Below are 23463 nucleotides of genomic sequence, written 5' to 3'. Positions count from 1 at the left end.
AGATAGTTGATGCATTGGTTTTATTTTTCCAAAATTCCCTCGGGCAGCATTTTCCCATCGGGGGTGGGTGGGCTTGCCGACGCGTAAAATGACACGCGATCATGTCAGGTGGGCGTCCCGACATCACCACACATCATTCAGATATTCAGTTCAGCGGGCACGCAGCCAAGTCAGCTGCGCGCCCGCTGAACTGTCAAATGCCTATTAAGGCCTGTTAAAAAGTAATTAACTGAGCTGCCCGTCCAACCTTAAGGTTGGCGGTAGTTGAAGAGCCCAGGCGGCCTTCGCATTTTTCATGAAAGTTCATCCACGGGTGGGATGAGCTTTCATGAAGCGTTTATTATTTAAATAAAAATGTTTGAAATAAATAATGGACATGTCCCAGCTCATGTGACAATTTCACATGAGGGAACATGCCCTTAAATTTTTTTCCCACCTTTATTCAAATTTCCATAACTTAAACATGCATGCGCGAAAGAGCACTGGGAACCACTCAGGGAATCCACCCCGCCCGCACAGGGAGTGCTCAGCGCTTCCGCCCACGTAAAATGGTGGTGTGGACCTGATTGGGGACGCTGATTGGGTTCGCGCCTGCCCCTGCGCAACCACCACCACCCCCTCCCCCCAACGGGGGGAAATTTCTGGCCCATTAGATTGGAAAATAGCAAATTTAACTCCTTTATTTAAAAAGGGAGGGAGACAGACAACAGAAACTACAGGCCAGTTAGCCTAACATCTGTCATAGGGAAAATGTTAGAAGCTATTATTAAAAATGTTATAGCAGGGCACTTAGAAAAATTCAAGGCAATCAGGCAGAATCAGCATGGTTTTGTGGAAGGGAGTTTATTGGAGTTCTTTGAAGGAGTTACATGCGCGGTGGAAAAAGAGGAACTGGTGGATGTACTGTACTTAGATTTCCAGAAGGCATTTGATAAAGTGCCACATGAAAGGTTGTTGCAGAAAATAAAAGTTCATGATGTAGGGGGTAACATATAGGCATGGATAAAAGATTTGCTAGCTAACTGGAAGCAGAGAGTGGCATAAATGGGTCTTTTTCTAGTTGGCTGGATATGACGAGTAGTGTGCCACAGCGCTCAGTGCTGGGGCCTCAACTTTTTACAATTTAAAAATTAACTTGGATGAGGGGACGAAGGAATGGTGGCTAAATTTGCTGATGACACAAAGAAAGGAAGGGAAGTCATTTGTAAAGAGGACATAAGGAGGCTACAGAGTGACATAGCTAGGTTAATTGAGTGGGCAAAGACCTGGCAAATGGAGTATAATTTGGGCAAATGTGAAATCGTTCATTTTGGCAACAATAAAAAAGAAGCTTATTAACTAAATAGAGATTGCAGAGCTCTAAAATTCAGGGGGATCTGGCTGTCCTAGTGCATGAATCACAAAAGGCTAGTTTGCAGGTACAGCAAGTTAATAGGAAAGCTAATAGAATGTTATCATTTATTGTGAGGGGAATTGAATACAAAAATATGGAGGTTATGATTCAGGGCACAGGGCGCTGATGAGTCCACATCTGGAGTACTGTGTACAGTACAGGTCTCCTTACTTAAGGAAAGATGTAAATGTGTTGGAAGCAGTTCAGAGAAGGTTTACTAGTCGAAAACCAGGAATGGGCAGGTCATCTTATGAGAAAAAGTTGGACAAGTTAGGCTTGTATCCACTGGAATTTAGAAGAATAAGAGGCAACTTGATTGAAACCTTTAAGATCCTGAGGGGCCTTGACAGGGTGGATGTGGAGAGGACGTTTCCTCTTATGGGAGAATCTAGAGTTCAGGGTCACTTTAAAAATACAAGGTCACTCATTAAAGACAGAAATTAGGAGAAATCTTTTCTTTCAGAGGGCAGTGAGTCTTTGGAACTCCCTCAAAAGGCGGTGGAAGCAGAGACTTTGAATATTTTTAAGGCAGGACTAGATAGATTCTTGATTAACAAAGGGGTGAAAGGTTAGGCAGGAATGTGGGGTTGAGGTATAAACAGATCAGCCATGATCGTATTGAAGGGCAGAGCAGGCTCAAGGAGCCGAGTGTCCTACTCCTACTCTTAATTCGTATGTACGTATGTTCATATGTATGTGTTCATATGTATTTAAGAGAATATGGAAATTGTGTCATTGCTGAAGCAGGATGTAAAACAGCATGTGACTAGCTGGGGGTGTGTGTATTTGTGTTTGTTGAGCTCTCCTGTAACTTGTGTATATTACTATTAGTCTTTAAATAATATAGCCTACTTTATTGTTTACCAATCCAGTGTGTGATTAGTGAGTTTGCATGAAGAAAGCAAGTAAGGCAACAGTTAAGACAATTTAAAAATTTAAATTGGCCACCACTGGGTGTGCAATTAATCTTGGGACAATTGATTCACTTCCCCCACCAGAATGTCATGCTCAAATGTGGGAGAGAGCATGCGTTTTCTCTTCACCTTCAAGCTGATGCAATTGCCAGAATGGCAACAATCAGGCAATTTGAAGTTCTGCCCCACTGCACTTGCAGCAATGGTGCTACCAACAATTAAAATGCAAGCCCTTAGCTATAATAATTGGCCAGTTTCTAACAAGTATAACCACATGATATATTTTCAGAGTATTCTATACATCTTCATTCAGAAGTCCTGTCGTGATTTTAATGTTAAGATTCAGTTTTGCTTGGGCTAACTAGCTTTTCCTCCAAAATATATGTGGTGTAATGAATGAAGAAGATAAAGATGGTGAATTTGGAGAAATCAGTTAGCCATTGTGGTTCCTTGCTTGTAAAACATCATTAGTCAAGGGTTTAGTCCATTACTTGAACATTATAACCAAAGCAATAGTTGTCGATTTTCACAACAAAAGGAATAAAATCGTCAAACATTCTGGTTAAAAACCAACAAAATAAAACGGAATTTGACTTATTCAGTCCGCATAAACTATAACCTGATAGATTTTAGAAAAATATCGGCATAGTGAAAAATGATCTCCCAAACAGATTTCAAAAACCTAGAAGTCCAGTTGAACAAAATGGAATTATTTGGTCACCTGAAACCAATCATTTTTGATTACCTATATAACTTGACAGTGCAGGAAGTACAGCACCACACACAGGCAAGAAAAATAATTTTGGTACTGTACAAACCTTAGAATGTCAATGTTAAATTCCCAGGACTTTTCTGTTGTTCTGGGTGAAAATACAGAAAAATTTCAAGGTTTTTTGACCTTTGGTGTAATTTTAGTTTTCATTGTCATTAAATCCAGATCTGGGAATGCCCGATTCCATGATTTCAAAATTATGTCAGATTATTGAATAGCTCCTGTTTGGGAGGAGGGGAGAGTTTGCATCGAAGCAGTAATCATTTCTTTTATCTTGCATACTTTTTCAGAGGTTATCAAACAACATTGCTCCATCTGCAGATTTTTGTTTTTAGTTATTGCTTTCCGATGTATTCAGCTCCAAATTCCAAATAATTATTACAATTGAATTTTTTTATGTCAGTAATTTGGATTGGCCTCCAGATGATCACAAAGTGGAAATCACACAATGCTGTGCAGGCAGCTTTCAATCCAAAACTGAATGGAGCAAAAACAAAAATACCTGGAAAAACTCAGCAGGTCTGACAGCATCTGCGGAGAGGAATACAGTTAACGTTTCGAGTCCATATGACTCTTCACCAGAACTAAGGAAAAATAGAAAAAAGGTGAAATATAAGATGGTTTAAGGGGGGTTGGGACAGGTAGAGCTAGATAGAGGGCCAGTGATAGGTGGAGATTGCCAAAAGATGTCATAGACAAAAGGACAAAGGGGTGTTGATGGTGGTGATATTATCTAAGAAATGTGCTAATGGTGACATTAAGGGTAGAAAGCAGGCCAAGCAAGGTACAGATAGCCCTAGTCGGGGTGGGGTGGGGGGAAGGGATTGAAATAGGGTAAAATGTAGAGCTAAAACAATGGATGGAAATACATTTAAAAATAATGGAAATGGGTGGGAAAAGAAAACTATATATAAATTATTGGAAAAAGGGGGATCAGAAGCGGATGGGGATAGAGGAGAGAGTTCATTTTCTAAAGTTGTTGAACTCAATATTCAGTCTGGAAGGCTGTAAAGTGAGTGGAGCACTGCTCAGCTGTATAAAGTTTTGTTGAACAGAGTAGCATCAAGACCAGGTGCTCCCATTAACTTTCAAATTAACTATGACAGTTTTGAGCAGCACATCAGCAGTTTAATGATGAATTGTTATAATTGCTGCTGCACTATTTAAACTATCAGTACTTTTAGAGAACATTTACAAAGCTTAGGATTACTACCTTTTTTCCATCTTTGAGAGTTCATCACAAACTAACGAGTAAAACCAACTTGACTGTTGTTTAATTTAAATGACATTTGGCAAACAGGATTTCATGCTTGTAACTGCAAGATTCCTACAAATGCAATGCACTATTATATGTCTGAATAAAAAGTCATTGTTAACATCTTATATAGATCATGAAGTTATATTGACATGAACACGAGTTACAATATTAGTTACAGTAGTTATATTAATTTTATGTTCAACATAGAAGCTTTAAGAATGGGAAGTTTTCAATTCCAAGTTATAAAGTTGTGTAATTTATGATTTTATAAATGGTGCTGCAAAATCTTTAAAATCTTTATAATATTTATGTTGGCCTGTGCCATAATATTTTGTGTTTCTATGTTTAAATATGATAATGCAGTTGCTTTTGCAGAAATGCATTCTTTGTATGGAGTCTTAATAAACATAGCTTCTCTTCAAAGGCAAAGAACAAAATCCGCCGAGTAAAAACCATATATGATTGCCAAGCGGACAATGATGATGAACTTACCTTTATTGAGGGAGAGGTGATTGTTGTGACAGGTGAAGAGGACCAGGAGTGGTGGGTAAGTGTCTTAAGTTCAATAGTTTTAGAATGTTCAACCCGGTATTTTTCATCGATATTTTATGCAATTAAAATGAGATTTTTAAAGGCAATCCTCAAAGTTTTCTTAATGTCATGCACGTATATTAGGATTATCATTGAAGTATACATTAAGAAATTATTATTTTTATTTATTGCATCTCTGGCATGACCAACATTTGCCACTTTGAGAAGGTGGCAGTGAGCCACCTTCTTGAACCGTTGCAATCCATTTGGTGCAGGTACACCCATCGTGCTAGTTGTTTGGTTTTTCACAACTGAGTGGCTTGCTAGAATTTCAGAAGGCAGTTAATAATTAACCACATTGCTGTGGGTCTGGAGTCACGTGTAGGCCAAACAGGGTAAGGACGGCTTATTTCCCCTCCTATAAGACATTAATGCACCAGATGGGTTTTTACGACAATTGATGATGGCTTCATGGCACTGTTACTGAGACTAGCTTGCAATTCCAGATTTTTGTTTCACAGATTGATTGAATTGAAATTCCGTAGTGGGATTTGAGCTTGTGTACCCTGGACTTCTGGATTACTAGTCCAGTGACATTCCCACAATGCCACCATCTCTATCTACAAAACTTATTTAACCCAACAACAACTTAAGATTTATATAGTATCCTTAATGTAGAAAAATGCCCCAAGAGGCTTCACAGAAAGCATAGATTTAAAAAAGTCACAAAGCCAAAGGGGGAAATGGGAGTGATTGCCAAAGGCTTAATCAGAAGTGAGTTTTAAAGGAGAAGGTGGTTAAAGAGGACTCCCAATGTAGGGTCTGGCAGCATATAAACATCCCTACTTTCTCTTTTTTTGTGCAGGATGCTGTTAACGCTCAACTAGAAATAGGAACAGGAGTAGGCCATTCAAGTCTGCTCCAGCATTCAATAAGGTCATGGCTGATCTACCTCAACTCCACTTACGTGCCCTATCCCCATGTCCATTGATTCTTTTGTGTTCAAAAATCTATCTTGAATATGTTGAACAGCTATGCATCTGTTGCCCACTGTGATAGAAAATTCCAAAGATTCATAATTTTTGAGTAAAGAAATTTCTCCTTAGTCTTAAATGGCTGTACTTATTCTGAGACAGATTTTTGTGGTTTGGGGCACCAGATTGTCAAGCTTACAAAAACAAATTCGCATTCATTACTTTATTAGCAACACAGTAAACTACAAAAAGAGTACAATTATTCACTCTAGTTAATATTGTGGCTCCAGAGGTATGCTGTAATAAGCTTTGACTATCTTCATCAAGTGTTTACTTAATCATTTATTGTATTCGTGATCAGACCTTGGTCAACTGTGACATAAGAACATACCATTGTCTCAATGTTGCTGTACCTTGCAGATCAAGACCATTTATTTACTTTAACCCCATCTGCACAACATCAACAGTTAAAGGTTAATTTAAAAATGGGTTAGTGAGAAGTACTTCCTCACTTCACAGTATTCCATACATAAAAACATAAGGAATAGGAACAGGAATAGACTATATAGCCCCTCGAGCTATCACCACCATTCGTACAATCATGGCTGATCACCTGCCTCAACTCCACTTCCCTGCTCGCTCTCCAAATCCCTAGTTCCCTGAAAAAAATCAAAAATCCATCTATCCCAGCCTTAATTATATTAAACGATGAAATATACTCGACAATGGAATATCCACAACCCGTTTAGTTGGAGAATTCCAAAGACTCACAACTCTGAATGAAGAAATTTCTCATCTCAGTCTTAAATGACCTACCTCTTTTCCTGCAACTGTGCCCCTGTACTCTAGATTTCCCAGCTAGGGGAAACAACCTCTCAGTGTTTACCTTTGTCAAGTCTCATCAGAATGTTGTATGAGTCAATTAGATCACCTCTCGTTCTTCTAACTGCTAGAGACTACAGGATAAATTTACTCAACCTCTCATCATAGGATAACCTTCTCATCCCTGGAACCAATCTAATGAACCTTCATTGTACCATCTCCACTGCAAGTATATTCTTCCTTAGATATGGATACCAAAACTTCCCACAGTTATCCAGGCATGGCCTCACCAAAGCCCTATACAATTGTAGCAAGACTTCTTTATTCTTGTGCAATCCCTTGCAAAAAAGATCAGCAGCCCATTTGCCATCTTAGTTGTTTTTTTAATTAAGCTTAATTGCTTTATTACCTGCATGCAAACTTTGTAGTCCTTTTATGAGTAGACCCAAGTCTGTTTGAATATCAATATTTATAAGTTCCACACCTTTTGAAATATATTTTACTTTTCTGGTCTTGCAACCAAAGTGAATAACCTTGCACTTCCTCACATTATGCTCCATCTGCCACCTTGTTGGTCAATGACTTAATCTATCCATATCTCTTCTCAGTCTTTTTGTGTCCTTCTCACAACTTAAATTCCCACATAACTTTGTATCATCAGCAAACTTGGATACATTACTCATGGCCTCTTTGTCTAATTCATTAATTAAGATTATAAATTGCTGAGGCTCCAGCACTGATCCTTGCAGTTACCAGTCACTAGTTACAATCTCCCAACTTGAAAATGCTCTGCTTCCTGCTTGTTAGCCTGTCCTCCGTCCATGCTAATACATTACCCCCAGCTCCATGAGCCCTTATGTTGCGTCTTAACCTTTTGTGTGGCATCTTATCTAATACCTTTTGGAAATCCATCTACTCATCCCCTTTTATTTACCCTACTAGTTACATGCTCAAAAAAAACTAATAAATTTCTCAAACACTATTTCCTTTTTATAAAACCATGTTACCTCTGTCTGAATATTATAGTATGATTTTCTAAGTGAATTATTAAGACTTTCTTAATAATAGATTCCAGCATTTTTCCAATGATTAAGGCTAACTAGTCTATATTTCTGTTTTGTCGATCCCTCCTTTCTAGAATAGCTGTGTAACATTTAGGACTGCTCCGAAATCCAGGGAATTTTTAAAAATATAACCAATGCGTCCATTATCTCTACAGCTACCACTTTTAGAGTCCCAGGATGTAGACTTTTGGGTTCTGGGGATTTATCCCTTTTAGTCCTTTAAGTTTCTCCAATATTATCTCTGTGCTGATATTAATTACTTTAAGTTCCTTAGTCTTATACCCTCTATTTCTGGTATGTAATTTGTGTCTTCTACAGTGAACACAGACACAAAATATTTGTTTAGTGCATCTGCCATTACCTCATTCCATGATAATTTCTCTTAACTCATCTTGTGAAAGCTCTTCCAGTCGGTTTTGATATCCTTGGCTAGTTTACACTCATTCTATTTTTTCCCCTTTATCAGTTTTTTGGTTACCCTTTGCTGATTTCTAAAATTCTCTCAATGCTCAGGCTTACTACTGTTCTTAGCAACACTATAAGCCTTTTGTTTTAATCTAATATTATCCTTATCTTCTCTAGTTAGCCACAGATGGATCTTTCTCGTTGAGTTTGTTTTTTAATGGGATGTGTTTTTGTTGAACATTTTGAACTGTTTCTTTAAATGTTTCCCACTGTTTATTTACTGCCATACCTTTCAGTCTATTTCCCTAATCAACTATATCCCTCAAACCTATGAAATTGAGTTTAAGATTCTTGTTTGAGACTGGAATATGTTGCTGTCAAACTTAATATGGAATTCAATTGTATTGTGATCATTTTCTCCCAAAGTATCTTTTACTATAAGATTACTAATTAAACCTGCATCTGTGCTCCCAGCTCACCCACCATATTCTTTAGACTTCTTGCATTGAATTATACACCATTTAAAACTGCCCAATTCCAGTGTTGTTTATTTTTTAGCCTTTGTTTCCTCTATCTGCCAAACATGCTTACTAAGTTTTACATTCAAACATATGAATTAGGAGCAGGAGTAGGCCATTCGGCCCCTTCAGCCTGCTGCACCGTTCAGTAAGATCATGATTGATGATTGTATTGCTCATCTGATTGTAACCTCAACTCCACATTCCCGCCTACCCCCGATAACTTTCACCCCCTTGCCTATCAAGAATCTATTTACTTTTGCCTTAAAAATATTCAAAGACTGCTACCTATCACCACCTTTTGAGGAAGGCGACCCCTTATTTTTAAACAGTGACCCCAGTAACCCCTAGTTCTAGATTCTCCCACAAGAGGAAACATCCTTTCCACATCCACCCTGTCAAAGACCCCTCAGGATCTTAAATGTTTCAATCAAGTCATCACTTACTCCTCTAAACTCCAGCAGATACAAGTCTAGCCTGCCCAACCTTTTCTCATAAGACAACCTGCCCATTCCAGGTTTTAGTCGAGTAAACCTTCTCTGAACTGCTTCCAATGCATTTACATCCTTCCTTAAATAAGGAGGCCAATACTGTACACAGTACTCCAGTTGTGATCTCATCAATGCCCTGTATAACTGAAGCATAACCTCTCTACTTTCATGTTCAATTCCCCTCACAATAAACAATAACATTCTATTAGTTTTCCTAATTACTTGCTGTACCTGCCTACTAGCCTTTTGTGATTCATGCACTAGGACACCCAGGTCCCTCAGAATCTCAGAGTTCTGCAATCTCTCACTATTTAGATAATATGTTTCTTTTTTATTCATCCTGCCAAAATGGACAATTTAACATTTGCCACGTTCCAATACATTTGCCAGATCTTTACCCACTCACTTAACCTATCTCTATCCCTTTATATCCTCCTTATGTCCTCTTCACAACTTAGTTTCCTACCTATTTTTGTGTCATCAGCAAATTTAGCAACCCTTCAACCCTTCATTTATATAAATTTTAAGAAGTTGAAGCCCCAGCACTGATCCGTGTGGCACATCTTGCCAACCAGAAAATTACCCATTTATGCCTACTTTGTTTCATATTCGCTAGTCAATCTTCTGTCCATGCCAATATGTTACCCCCTACACCATGAGCTTTTATTTTCCACAATAACCTTTGATATGGCGCCTTATCAGATGCCTTCTGGAAATCTAAGTACAGTACATCCACCGGTTCCCCTTTTTCCACAGCACATGTTACTTCTTCAGAGAACTCCAATAAATTTGTGAAACATGATTTCCCTTCCACAAAATCATGTTGACTCTGCCTGATTATCTTGAATTTTTCTAAGTGCCTTGCTATAACATCTATAATAATAGCTTCTAACATTTTCCTTGTTTTTTGCCTTCCATTTCCAACTGTTCTTTTCTTCCTTATGAATCTGTTCTGAGGTTCCCATCTGATCCACTTCTTGTACAAGATAATGCCCACCCAGCCAGAAACAGGACCTACTCTCACTTGAAGGAATTTGATGAATCAGTTTTCGTTGATGAGCTGTATGACTGCTCCACTGGTCCACTATTCTCTGGAAAAAGGTTCACCTCCTAACTCTAATATTGTTCTCCCTAATCTATTCGGTTGGAACAATTAGTAGAACAATTACAGTCTAGTCCCGTAAAACTTTGATCAAATCAGTCCCAAATCAGGACTTCTCCAAAGTATGAAGATAGGAGCCTATTTGATGCTTTAAACTGGGTAAACCCTTTCCAAAACCTCAATATTACTCACCCTGTGAGATGACTAAAATTAGACACCATATTTTCACTGAGACTTATTACAAGGACAAAGTGGTACACTGTTTAATAGTGAATTGTCCTGTATTCCAGCACCCTATTTCAGGGATGAGAAATTTCCACCTTTTGTTCATGGAATTCTGCCCTTTGAAATGTCTTTCTGACCACCGGTTTCTCACTCGTCATTAAGTCATCATGATTATCAACAAGCGCTGGCCCGCTTCTGTCTTCCCCCTCTTAACGGGAGCCCCGATATGTTTTGCAATTTTGAAGCTGCTGTCAAGCGGCTAGAACTATGCGGAAGCTATGGAGGACGGAAATCTAGCCCCAACCACCCCTCCAGCCAGTGACTGCAACAGCAACAGCTTTCATCCAGCAGCTCCTGGATGGACTACTTGAAAAATTACCAAAATGTCACATTGGAAAATAGTTCGCGAAGCACCACCATAATCCTTTGCTTCGCTTTGCATGTTCATAATCCAGCAAGGTCATGTTCTGTTGTTAGTATAGATTTCACCCTGCATTACATGCACTAACCACATTGAATGCTGAGATCACTTAGATGATTTTATACAAATACATTGGCCCACAGTCTTGATGGTAAAAGAAGGTAATCATAGGGAAAACTAATGTTTCTGTCCACTTGAACTCTAATAATTCCACCCATTTGAAATGGCATAGAAGCATTTGCGTTTCACTACAGACCATTAAGACTGCTATAATTACATGGTTCCTTGTCACAGAAATATTTCAGACCTTTCTGGCCACTTTCACCCTTGCTGTTTACTAACTATAGCTTCCTGGTGTTGATCGTGAACCTTTTCAGGTTGATGCACTACAATGCCAAGATTCATTTTTCCTTTATCTTATTCTACATTATTTTAATTATTTTGTTTTCTATGAAGGCTTTTGGTATGTTCAACATTTGACCTCACACATGCATAACACTGTTTTTCCCTGAGTTAAATGTAAATTGCCAATTATGGACACAATCCTCCAGCAGTCTAGATCTGGATTAGTGTTCAAACATAATCTATAATCCTAATTCTTATACACATCTTACTGTTATCTGCAAATTTGCACATCATTCCCTCAATGCCCAGTTTAAACAAAAATTAGTTTGCTGATCACCCCAGGCTATAAATGCACGTTTAAAGTTTTTGAGAGAATTGGTAGCTGATCTCCAAATGCATTTGGTTGAGAGGGATGTATAGGATGGGACCACTTGGGGTTGATAAAATGGAAATAAAATATGCTACATTAGAGCACAAGATCTTAAATGAAACAATACAGCTGCTATTGTGCTTTTCTTAATGGCTAGTCTTGAGGAGCCATTGGTGGATGGCAGGGAGCTGGTCAACCAAAGTTGGTATCTGACCAGGGAAGAAACATTGAGTTTGCCATCAAAGAAAACAGTGGCAGGATTTTCCCATCGGCAAGCAGGTCCCGTTCCCCCACTCGCCGACAGGTAAAATGACGCGCGGTGACGTAGGGCGGAACTCCCGACATCACCGCGCCCCATTTAAATTTTCCAGTAGGCAGGGACGCAGGAAAATCAGCTGCACGCCCGCTGATCTGTCAATGGCCAATTGAGGCCATTGACAGAGTAATTAAACTAATTAGTGGACCTGCCCGTCCAACCTTAAGGTTGGTGGGCAGGCCAGGAGCCCCGGTGGGAATTAGAAAAAGCATGAAACCTCAACCATGGGCGGAGTGAGGTTTCATGTAGGTTTTAAAAAATTTTAATAAAGTTTTTGTAAAAATTATGGACAGTGTCACATGAGGGGACATGTTAGGGAAGTTTTATTTTTCTATTTTTAGCTTTTTTACATTTAGAGCCAATCTCCCTGAGGCAGCACTTAGGCTCAGGGAGATGAGCGCGCTCTTTCGTGCGTATGCACGAAAGAGCGCACTCTCGATTTTAGGAACCTCCCCCCCCCCCACTCGCACAGGGAGCATAACAGCACTTTTGTGCGGACATCAGACTGGGCGGGCCTTAATTGGCCTGCCCATGTAAAATGGTGCTGCACCCCCAACCGGGGGCACCGATCGGAAGCGTGCCTGTGCACATCCGCCCTTCAACTTCACCCCTGACAGGGGGCAAATCCAGACCAGCGTTCCTTAAAAAAAAGTAAAAGTTAATGAAAAAGTCATATAAAATAATCATTTATATTTGAATTAGTTTCACTACTTGTAAGTTGCTGCAGAAATTTGTCTGCTGTGCTTAGATCTGGAATTACTAATAGCTATTGCATGCTGAAAGACTTTGTACCTATTGGTGAAAACTTAAAATTGCATGCGTTAGGACAGGGTCAGGAGAGAACTAAAACTCTTGTACCCTTTTCCTTACTGTCCAGAATCAATATGGTTTTGGAAAGGAAGATGTGTGTGTTTCTTAGCGTCCGGAGTGTGTGCATTCAATTTAAATAACAGCAGCAAGCTTTCTTCAGTTTAAATAAAGAGGATTATTTATTCACGCATCCACCCCAAAAATCTAAATGCTACATCACTCTTATACACCCACACATACACGAGAAAGATATAGTTCAAAAGCTTAGTGCACTTCTACAAATTGTAAACAAAAGAATGGTTCATTGTTCATGTGTTTGGCTTGTCGTAGGAAGAATAGTCTTTGGGCCTGGAGAGGATTGTTTAGGTGATTTCAATAACTGTAGTTGTACTTCAGGGATTATTGTAGGATTCCCTCGAAGAGATGGATCTGCAGTAGGTCGCTTGTAGTTTCTTCTTACCAGGAACTCAAGTTTCTTTACAGATGGGTTTTGAATAGGAATTGGTTTGAGAGACAGTAGATGTCAGGCTTAAAAAGGCGTGGTGTGCCTTTTCTGCTGCTGATGTCTTGCAACTGGTAGTCTGACTGATTAGTTTCTCTCTGGTTCCTGAAATAATAAAATATTTGGTATCAGAAGCTAGTTTCTGTCACATGATGGCAAGCTGCAGTGCTTTCCATTATCTGCATAATGGATTGGAGCACAGGTGATTGTTAACAGCTACGATTATCTCACTTACTTGATATTCCATCCTCATGGCTCCAACACATCAGGATTAAATAAAAATGTATTTTTTGTTTGCATGTTAAGTGGAAGAACAAACATCTGCTTCTTGAGATATTAAATCTTTATGTTGTTCTTAATTTTGACAGATTGGCTATATTGAGGGGCAACCTGACAGAAGTGGTGTCTTTCCAGTGTCCTTTGTGCACATTTTATCTGATTAACAGCCTATGAACTTCAGTGTCACACATTCACAGCGGTGGATGCTTCCAGTTGATGTAAAGCGGCTGCAACTTCCTTATTTGTGTGCATATTTTGTACATAGACGATCAAGAAAATCATTTAAGATCCACCTCACGAGGTGACTGTATTGTAAATACTGTGTTACTTGCCTTTGCCAGTATTATAATAGCCTTGGAACCAGGCACGCCTTATTTGGTGTACTGCAGCCATCCATGGCATCTAGCACTTATTAAACTTACCTATGCTGTTGATGGGATACATCTGCCTGCTTGTCAGATTATAGGCAGCCTCATTTAGTAATTTAACTATATAAGCTTGACTTTTGTTCTTGACATCATCTCAGTATTTTGAATAAAGTAAAATTAGTGGTTTTGCTGAGGATAGGTTCGGGTTTCAGTTTGCACTGATCCTCTTTGTCCTTCTGCTTTTAACATGGATGCTGTGCATACTGTTCTTAATGTACTCATGGGATTATATGTGGTTTTAATTGTAAGTAATCAGACAGTTACTTGAGAGTGAATGACCAGGGAACTTGTTAAAGTTTCTTTTACCTCATTCTGAGGAGACAGATGTTGAGAATTCCGCACAAGGATTTATTACCTGTTACAGATAAACAGTTTAACAGATTAAGTTGTTCCAAGAGAGCCTTTTGGAGGATCCATTGAGAATAAATGAAAAACTGCAAATGTATTTCTAATTTTCAAGTCTGGTGTTAGGATTTTAGAGCAGTGCTTGGATTACTCGGGTTAGTTTGTTGGGGGTGAAAAATTTCCACTTCCTTCTCATCCATTCACTTTTTAAATGTTACTAGCCTAAATAAATAGGTTATGTTCCATCTCAATCATCAATGCAATTGTGGTAGTTTAATTTGTAACAAAAAGATTTGGATGTCTCCGAAGAACCTGTATGATTTTGGATATAGCTGATTGAGTTACAGGACATTAGCACAAACAAGTCCAGTTTTAACTGTGACAGAGGGAATGTCACTGCCTCCTGCACCAGAGAGATGGATGACCTTAAGTTAACTCTTCGCTGTGGTAACAACACCTGGGAGTGGAGACCCTCAAAAATTGATTAGTCACAGATACTTGTTCAAACAGTACACAGCGTAGGAGCAGCTGTATACACATTATGAAATGTGTACAGTTATCCATTTTCAAATATATAAAAACTGTACTACATATGTTTACATCATTTGGAATAGTACACCATTGCACGTAAAACTCTAAGCTGAAGGCACCATTCTAAAATCTGTCAAATACTTAATTCTCCTTCCTCTCTTTTGTTGTTGTTCAAAATACATTACCATTGGACACTATGAAGTGCAGAGTTTCATTGCAAGTATGATCTTGAAAGTTGCTGTTTGTGATACAGCGTACATTCACATGAAACAGACTTTGTCTTTGAATGTATTAACTTAATCATTGTGTGGTTAATTGGCCATTTTGGAGGGAGAGAGAGGCAGGCTTTACATATTCTTTTTAAACAAAATACCTACAAATTCAAACTGGTTACTTGTGCTCTGTCATAGAGAATAAATTGCATTATTTGCACAAATCTTGAACTGCTTGTGGAACAAAGTGACAATGGATCTTTAGGTTGCTTAAGGCTTTAATGACTATACAGCTTCATATTCATTACTGATATTCAGTTACTCCAACTCATTTTAGGGACCAAAAATAAAATACAATTCTGAAAGGAGGCCTGCTTACATTTCATACCTTTGCAAGAAAAAGGTAGGTCTTGATACAATTAAAATATTCAGTTAATGTGGGGTTAAGCTTAACTCTAATGACAACTGATTACATTATTCTTTATAAGGATGTAATTTAATTCTTAATAAAGGTACCTATTTCTTTAAGTAAACTTAGATGAAAAGGAATAAAAATTAAATTGAATATCGTGTATTACCTGTATGAGATAAGACTTCTAGCCTGGTGCTGCAGTGGTCTTGTACTATGCTGAACTGTTCCAAGTACACCTCCTATATTCAGTCTCTCAGATGTTCAGGTCTGCAGAACGTGACTGGGTCCCAAACCTTCCCCTGCCCCCACACCCCCAGCAATTTGAAATTTTCAGTTGTTTAATTTTATCTTATTTGTGTCCCAAGTGGAGAAGTGGACAAGTTATTGATTATGGATTTTGTGATGCATTCATTACACGCAGTTGCCATAGTTACTGCATTAAATTGGCGGAGTTTGGTTAGCCAGAGCTTTTTGTATAAACCAGTGTGTAATCACGGACAGTTGAAGATCAATATTTTGTTGACTACATTCAAATTTGAATTGATGGTGCATTGTGCTTAAAGCTACAATTTTATGCTACTATTTCAAATGAATTTACTTCATTTTAAAATAGTTCTAAATGCATAACTTATAATCACATGTAGAATGATGAGCAATTATTGTGGATTTTAGCACTTTGCTCTGATTCTTTCAATAATGTATGCCTTTTATCCTGGATTAGACTTCCCTTAAAGTATGTATTCAGTAAATCAGGTGGTACAGTCAACCTACTGGATGTAAAGGTGTGCAATATGACCGCGGCTTACCATGTCATGTGTTTGCAGTCTGTTCTTTTTTATTAATGTACAAAAATTGCTATTGGAAGATATTTTAAAAAGCAAAATTGTTTATGTTCCAATGTTATACTGCAACATAAAATCCTATGACATGTTCTAAACTGAATGTAGTTATTTTTTCTCATTCATTCCTTCCTTAATCGAAACTAGCAAGAGTTAATGTGTATACCGCTATTTCCTGTGTTTTCCATAGCTAATGCCATATACAGTAATTGGTCACAAAGTATTGTCTACCATTCTAAGGCAAAATTTGGTAAATTCGAGTTGATGTCGCTGTTGAAGTGAATGCTTAGACAATAGAAGTATCATAAAACAAGTCAATCACATTAATTGCATAGTCATTTTTACAGTTAAGAGGGAAGTAGCACAAGTAGTTTAATCAGTAACTCTGTTTAAAGTGTGCAACAAATCCATTTAATGGCATTGTAATTTGAATTTAAATTTACATGCTTAAAATTGCAGTTTGAAAAAGGTGTTAATTAGTAGCTGGAACTACTGCACAATCAAAATGTATACTACAGTTCATGCTGACATTGGTTTTTTTTTGCCAATGACTAAATGTATTAAACATAAATAACTATGAATGAACTGCTTAATTCCAAACCATAGCATGAAATTTGTACTATTACCTTCCTTTGATTTTTACCAGCTGCTGGTTTTTAGGAAAAAAGGGGTACAATCAACAAGAGGAATAAAGAGCACCATAATTTCACATTGTCTGTTTTACCCTGTATGGCAAACAATGATTTAGAGTCAAGGTCAACATGAAAAACTAAAGCATATTAGTCATTTGATAGAACAGAACTTGAGGATTACTGAAAAAGAGAGACATGTTGAAGCTTTTTGTCTTGCATTCACCAGGACACTTCGCAAAAATACCAATATAAGGAAAAAACAACAATTTATACCGTATGAGAAGAGAATGCTGATTGGTTGGCAAATGGACTCTGGGAGAGGCATTATCATGGAGAATGCACCACTGATGGTGACAGTTAACTGCCGAACGTTATTTGAAATTTAAACCAGGCAGCTTGACCCCAATTGGTCAAGGCAGTGTCCTGAGAAATGAGTCAGCAATTGGCTGTCACTTATTTTGTTTAGATGAAACAGGCGGAATGTCAGAGTCCACTTGCCAACCAATCAGTACTCTCTTCTCATACAGTATAAATTGTTGTTTCTCCTTATATTGGTATTCTTGCAAAGTGTCCTGATAAATGCAAGAAGTTTTGACATGTCTCTTTTTTCAGCAATACAAAAGCACATTACTAATATTCAGGTTTGACTATGCATTAATCACAATTGGACATGCTCAATTTAATTTTAAAAGTATAGTAATTTTAATAGTATAGTTTTGATGGTGGATTTGCATCTTATCTGCCTTTATAAAAATATTGTGAAATACTTCACACAATAAAAATGTTAACGCAAGTACATTGATGCCATACAGAAATTCATTTTTCAGCAGAAAGCTTTACCATACATTGATCAGATTTGTACTTCAGTAGCTTTGGAAAAAAAATCAATTCCCTTTTGGAGAACTCAGATTCTAAAGTGTTAAAATTTGAGAATCAAAATATATTTAAAGATTTATTTCATTAATCTAAGCTTTCAACAATCCTGCTGGATTTACATAACAGGAAATCACAAGCACGCTCCTCTCAATTTCATATTCATTCATTTCAATGGACAGCAAATCATAGGGAGTATACCAATAATTTCCCAATGTGCACTGGCGGGTGAGAGTCTGTCAAAAGTTCAGATCGTAAAATCAGCCCTAGTGTGCTATAATTATGAGTAATTCACCTTAAGTGGTGTTTGCCTTATATTAATACTGACTTTCTTTATTAATGCATACATTATTGCCAAATTGCAACTTACACTATTTTGAGAGTTGGTGTCTTAAGTACCACCCAAATTCTCATTTAAATGCCCTCTTGTTTTCAATCAATAGGATATAGTTAGAAGCTATTGAGCTAAATTGGTTTCTGTTTATGTGCAACAAGCTGATGTTAAAATGGGTAAAACCACCTTTGATATTATTTAAAGAGGGCTTAAGATATCCCAGTTTCTTTTCATATGTTTAAATAAAGCTGGTAATCATCCATTTCAAGCTGGATCTATCTGAATGTATACAAACCAAGCTGTTAAAATGGCATTCAAAACCTTGATTCACTGGATTTGCCTCAAATAAATAGACTTTGAACATGCAAGTGAAGAGTTCAAGTGAACCGTTCGTTTAATGCATGTATATCATGGGTTCTGCGACATCCATGTCAACACCTCCAAGTGCAGCGCTTCCTTGTTTCTACTGGATTGTTGGTCTAAATAGCATTCAAACCATATTGTGTGCTATATCCACAATCTTTTGACTGAAGGTGAGAATGTTACCACCTGAACTTAGCTGGCCTGGGAACGAGTAAGTGAAGGTGATCATAATTGAGTGAAATCTTTTCATTGCATTACTGTATTTCTTTTTTAGACAGAGGTGCACTTCAGCATTTATCCAAAAGAGAAATTTTGCTATTTCTAATTTAACTCGTTAACTTTAGAAAAGCCTTTAGCTAATCTCACATGATGCTTTTCATCAAACTACTTTGAAACGTTTTCCATGAAGTGAAAAAGGGATAAGTGTTTCAGTCAATTGGTAGTATAGAACTTGAATATTGCTGAAGGGAGACATGTTGCTGAAGCTTTTCATCTTGCACTCCTCAGAACAAACACAAGAATGCCAAATTTCAAACGATCACAACAATTTATACCACAGGAGAAAAAGGGTTTTGATTGATTGGCAAGTTGACTCTGATTGGCTCAAGTGTTGCCACAGAGAAAACAGTGAGAAATGTTGGCTCCCCAAGCTCCTGGGTAATTCAAAAAGCACAAGGCTAGAACATTTTCCTTTTGTTTGCAGCAAAGGGGTCCCTATGTACGAATGTGTGCCACTCTAGCACGGGTAAAAGAACCATGTAATGAGCTCGATTAATTATCTTAAATTGGTTGTGAGTGTAGCTTTTTAACAATCTCAGGATTGTTCAGCACATGCTGCCCAATTGCGGAATCCTATCTAACTGTAGACTTTTTGTTTTGGGTTTAGTGATCACAGGCTGGTTGAGTATAGTCTGTTCTCTGCCCATTACCAACAGCTGAAGGATCATGTCGTTTGATTCAATCAGCCAATTAGTGCTGGCATCAGACCAGCACTGAAATTCATACACAAAGTTGCTCAATTGTGTGGTAAGCAGAACATCTTTTTGGACTGATGGCAGCAGTGGAAAATATCACTCATGACACCACTGCATAGTAGCAGAATGAAACAGCTTGCTTAACCTGTTCATATTTTTGAGATACTTAGTCTTTCCAGGTTAATTTGAGATAGAGTGGGCACTTTTCAGTTCCAAAAGTGACAGCCTTTGGCCCATTTACAAATTTGTGCGATACAAGGCGAGCAATGATCTGATCGGGATAGCCATTGTCCTGGAAGATAGCTTTGATGTGCAAGGTAAGCAAATGGCTAGGGCCCTATTTTCTAGATTTCTAATAATGCCAATCTTATAAAGCATGGAGGTATACGAATCCTAACATGGATATTGACTCGTGAAGGGAGGCTTGCAGAAGACTGCAGTGGAGAAACCATTAGCAGATTTCTCAACTAGCACAGAGGAAAGGGGAGCCCATTGGACTGCTCCAACTCAAAGGTGAATTGGAATGCAGGATGGAGCACATTAAGGTGTGTAAGGAATCCTTACATGCAGCAGCAGATTTAAAGATAGCAAAGGTATCAATCTACATGTCGAAGACATGCATGGGTTAGGAGGTTAGGGCTCATTTCATGAAGAACGTGTTTCTCATGGAAACTGAAAATGTTGGCAAGCCCTGGACACTACAAAAGAGTAAAGAGAGAGTGTAAGAGGAAAGAATAGTTAAGGAAGATATGGTTTTGGGAAGGTTTGTAGACCGTGTAATATGTCTTAATTTCAACAGTCAACATGTGGAAAAGTATGGAGACTACTGGCAATGCCTCAGAAAATCAATTGACTTGCCAACCAATCATCACCCTCTTCTCCTGTAGTATAAATTGTTGTGATTGTTTCAAGTTTGGCATTCTTACATTTGTCCTGATGGGTGCAAGATGAAAAGCTTTGGCAAACATATCTCTTTTCAGCAATAGACTAGTGGATTTTAAAAGGCTGAAAGGAAAATTCAATACTGACACGACTGCATTAGGGGATAATCTAAAGAGAAGAAACTGCCCAAAAATAGCTTTTCCTTGCACTCTGTTCTAGGGTACGAGAAAGATATTTCAATTGTTATAGGAGCAATATATATGTCTTGGATTTTACATAAGATTTGCAGAGCTGATGTATTTGACATAAAAGAAGAAAATGAATTGAGATAGCATTAGCAATGTTTTAAAAAATTGAATAAAAACAATTCCAGAAGTGTGCAACAACTTGTATTTATGTAGCACTTTTAGCATTGTAAAATATCACAAGGCACTTCATAGGAGAATAAAACAACATTTGTCACTGAACCACAAAAGGAAATATTACAGCAGATGACCAGAAGCTTGGTCAAAGAGGTTGGTTTTAAAGAACCATCATTAAAGGAGGAGAGAAAGAGACAGAGGGGTTTTGAAAAGGACTGACCACTAGTGATGGAGCAATTAAAGAGGCCAGAATTGGAGTGGAGATTTATTACTATTATTCATTCATGGGGCAGAATTTTACGAGTTGGCGAGCGGGGACGGGGCCCACTCGCCGACGCATAAAATGATGCACGGTGATGTGGGGGGAACTCCCAACTTCACCATGCCCGATTTAAATTTTCAGGAAGCGGGGAGCGCAGCCAAATCCACCGACCTGTCAATGGCCAATTGAGGCCATTGACAGGGTCAATTAAGTAATTAAAGGACCTGGCCGTCCAACCTTAAAGTTGTTCGGCAGGCCAGGAGCCCCAGCGGGAACTAGAAAAAACATGAAACCTTATCCATAGGCGGGATGAGGTTTCATGTATGCTTTAAAAAATTTTAATAAAGATTTTGTCAAAATTATGGACATGTCCCAACTCATGATGGCAAAGTTCATCAGTTTGGAGGGTGCAGTAAAAGAAGCATTGGCAAATTGCTGCAGTGTGTAGTGTGATGGAGGGAGTGGATGATTAAAGTGCCAATGAAGTGGCTACATTGTCATGGATAGTGTAAAACTGCTAATGTTGGAGCACTATACAGGCAAGTGGAGAGTATTCCATCACATCTCTGAATTGTGACTTGTAGTTGATAGGAGAGGCTTTAGGATGCCAGGAGGTAAGATACTAGTAATAGAGCATCCAATATCTAACCTCCTCTCACAGCTACAGTGCTTATGTGGCTGTTCAAGTTAAGTTTCTACTACAAGGATAGGAAATGGCAAGGCTGTGAAACCAAGTTAAGTTTCTACTACAAGGATAGGAAATGGCAAGGCTGTGAAACCAGGATGAGAATTTTTTAAAAAATCATGGCATTGCTTACTTAACCAGTGAGCAAAGCGGCATTGGGTGAACAGGACTTGGTGCAAGTTAAAACATGGGTAGTTTTGGATGACCTCAAGTTTATGGAGTGTAGAATATGGATGGCTAGCAAGGAGTGCATTAGTTAGTCGTCTGGAACTAACAAAAACACGTAACTCAACATGTTTTAAATGAAGTTTTAATTGTTTTCTTCAGGTCTGATTAAGATATGCACCTGATAAAGGAAAACTTGGCATTTCTTGGGAGAGATGTAAGTAACCTGTATTGTCAACATGATATTCTAAAATCTGCAATAAAACAGTTAAAGATTGCTGAATTCCATAAAGATGGTGAAAAAGTTAAGATGATGGCAGAGAGCATAGAGGCAAAGATCACATGATAGTTGTTACAGTATAATTTCATTTCTTCAATATTCTGTGCCCCATCAGATTATATTATAAATGTCTGTATACAACTTACATTTAAGTGCAGAGTGGATTTATTTGAAGAATGGGACATAGTTGATGAGTAAAGGGAGCCATCGATGTGGAAAAAGGTAGTGTAGAACTAAGTTGAGGGAGAAACAAGTTATAATGACCACTGCACATAAAATAATTATGCACAAAGCTTCAATAAGCTTTACTGGTAATCTTTAAAAAAATAAGGAGGGCAGACTATCCAAGGCAACAGCTTAATTCAAAATGTAAAAAGTGAAGTTCCAGGGGCATGCAACATGGGTAAAAAGACCACCAACAAAACGACCATACTTAAAATTACAATAAAAGCAAGATAAAGCAAATGCTGGAGATAAAAACAAAGTGCCAGAAATACTCATCAGGTCTGCGAGATGTTAAATGACAAAGATGTCCTGGAATAAAAGGCAAAGAGTAGTAATGGTTGTAGTAAAGAAATAGAGCATTTGTCCAGACCGAGTGTGTCCGTAGTATAATTGAACAGCGCAATCCAAATGCAAAACATGGAGCTAATTATGATGGGCCACTTGTGGGCAGAAAAACAGATGGGTGGACTGTAAATTTGTGTGCTTTATCACTGTGGTCTACCTGCCCCTGCCCGCTCCATAATTTTATGGGCAGCAATTTATGCCCAATTAAGGGCCTAATCCTGCCACCACTTCGATATAATGAGTGGTGGGAGAGGCCTGGGCCCAACATGTAGGTTTAGATTAAGCCTGCAGGCTGCTGGTCAGTAGTAGGGGAAGGTGTCTCCTTCCCATGTTGCCTGTGTGAATTGAAGGCCTCCCATAGTTTTACCTCCCCATATCCGCCCTTCCCCAGCCTCCTTATCCAACATGCCCTACACTCCCAGTTGCTGGGGCCTGTCAGCCATTTAATTAACCTACCTGCAACATCAGCTGTGGCTACTGTTCCTGCTTGGTACAGCAAGTGTGAAGAGCTACCAGCTTACAATTGGCCAGCAGCTCTAGGAGACAGGCTGTCCTCTTGGAGGTAAGCACAATTCCCACTTCATACTGAGGGCTGTCACCTGAAAAATTAAAGCGGGGCGAGCCAGCTAAGTGGTGGTCTCGCCCCTGAAATTTACACTGGGAAGATACTGAGGGAAGTAAGGGTGTCATAAAACCCCATCAGATTCACTTTAGGGAAGGAAATCTGTCACCCTTACCTGGTCTGGACTACATATGACTCCAGATATATAGTAATGTGGTTGACTATTAATAAATGCCTAGC

General features: G+C 38.4%; 1 protein-coding gene across 2 annotated transcripts in view; it reads left to right on the top strand.

Annotated features, from left to right (window-relative positions):
* The window catches only part of LOC121278775 (arf-GAP with SH3 domain, ANK repeat and PH domain-containing protein 1-like), a 393348-nt gene extending 376976 nt beyond the window's left edge, over positions 1 to 16372 (top strand). For both annotated transcript variants that reach the window (XM_041189209.1, XM_041189210.1), the window contains 2 exons: positions 4762 to 4884; positions 13602 to 16372. In XM_041189209.1, coding sequence (XP_041045143.1) covers positions 4762 to 4884; positions 13602 to 13676 — 198 coding nt within the window. In that variant the 3' untranslated portion in view covers positions 13677 to 16372. The remainder of the gene's footprint in view (positions 1 to 4761; positions 4885 to 13601) is intronic.
* Positions 16373 to 23463: the final 7091 nt, after the last annotated feature.

This window comes from Carcharodon carcharias, chromosome 6, assembly GCF_017639515.1.
Source record: "Carcharodon carcharias isolate sCarCar2 chromosome 6, sCarCar2.pri, whole genome shotgun sequence".
Classification (NCBI taxonomy): Eukaryota; Metazoa; Chordata; class Chondrichthyes; order Lamniformes; family Lamnidae; genus Carcharodon; species Carcharodon carcharias.
The sequence above is the reverse complement of the archived record's forward strand: the minus strand, read 5'-3'. Positions and strand labels throughout refer to the sequence as shown.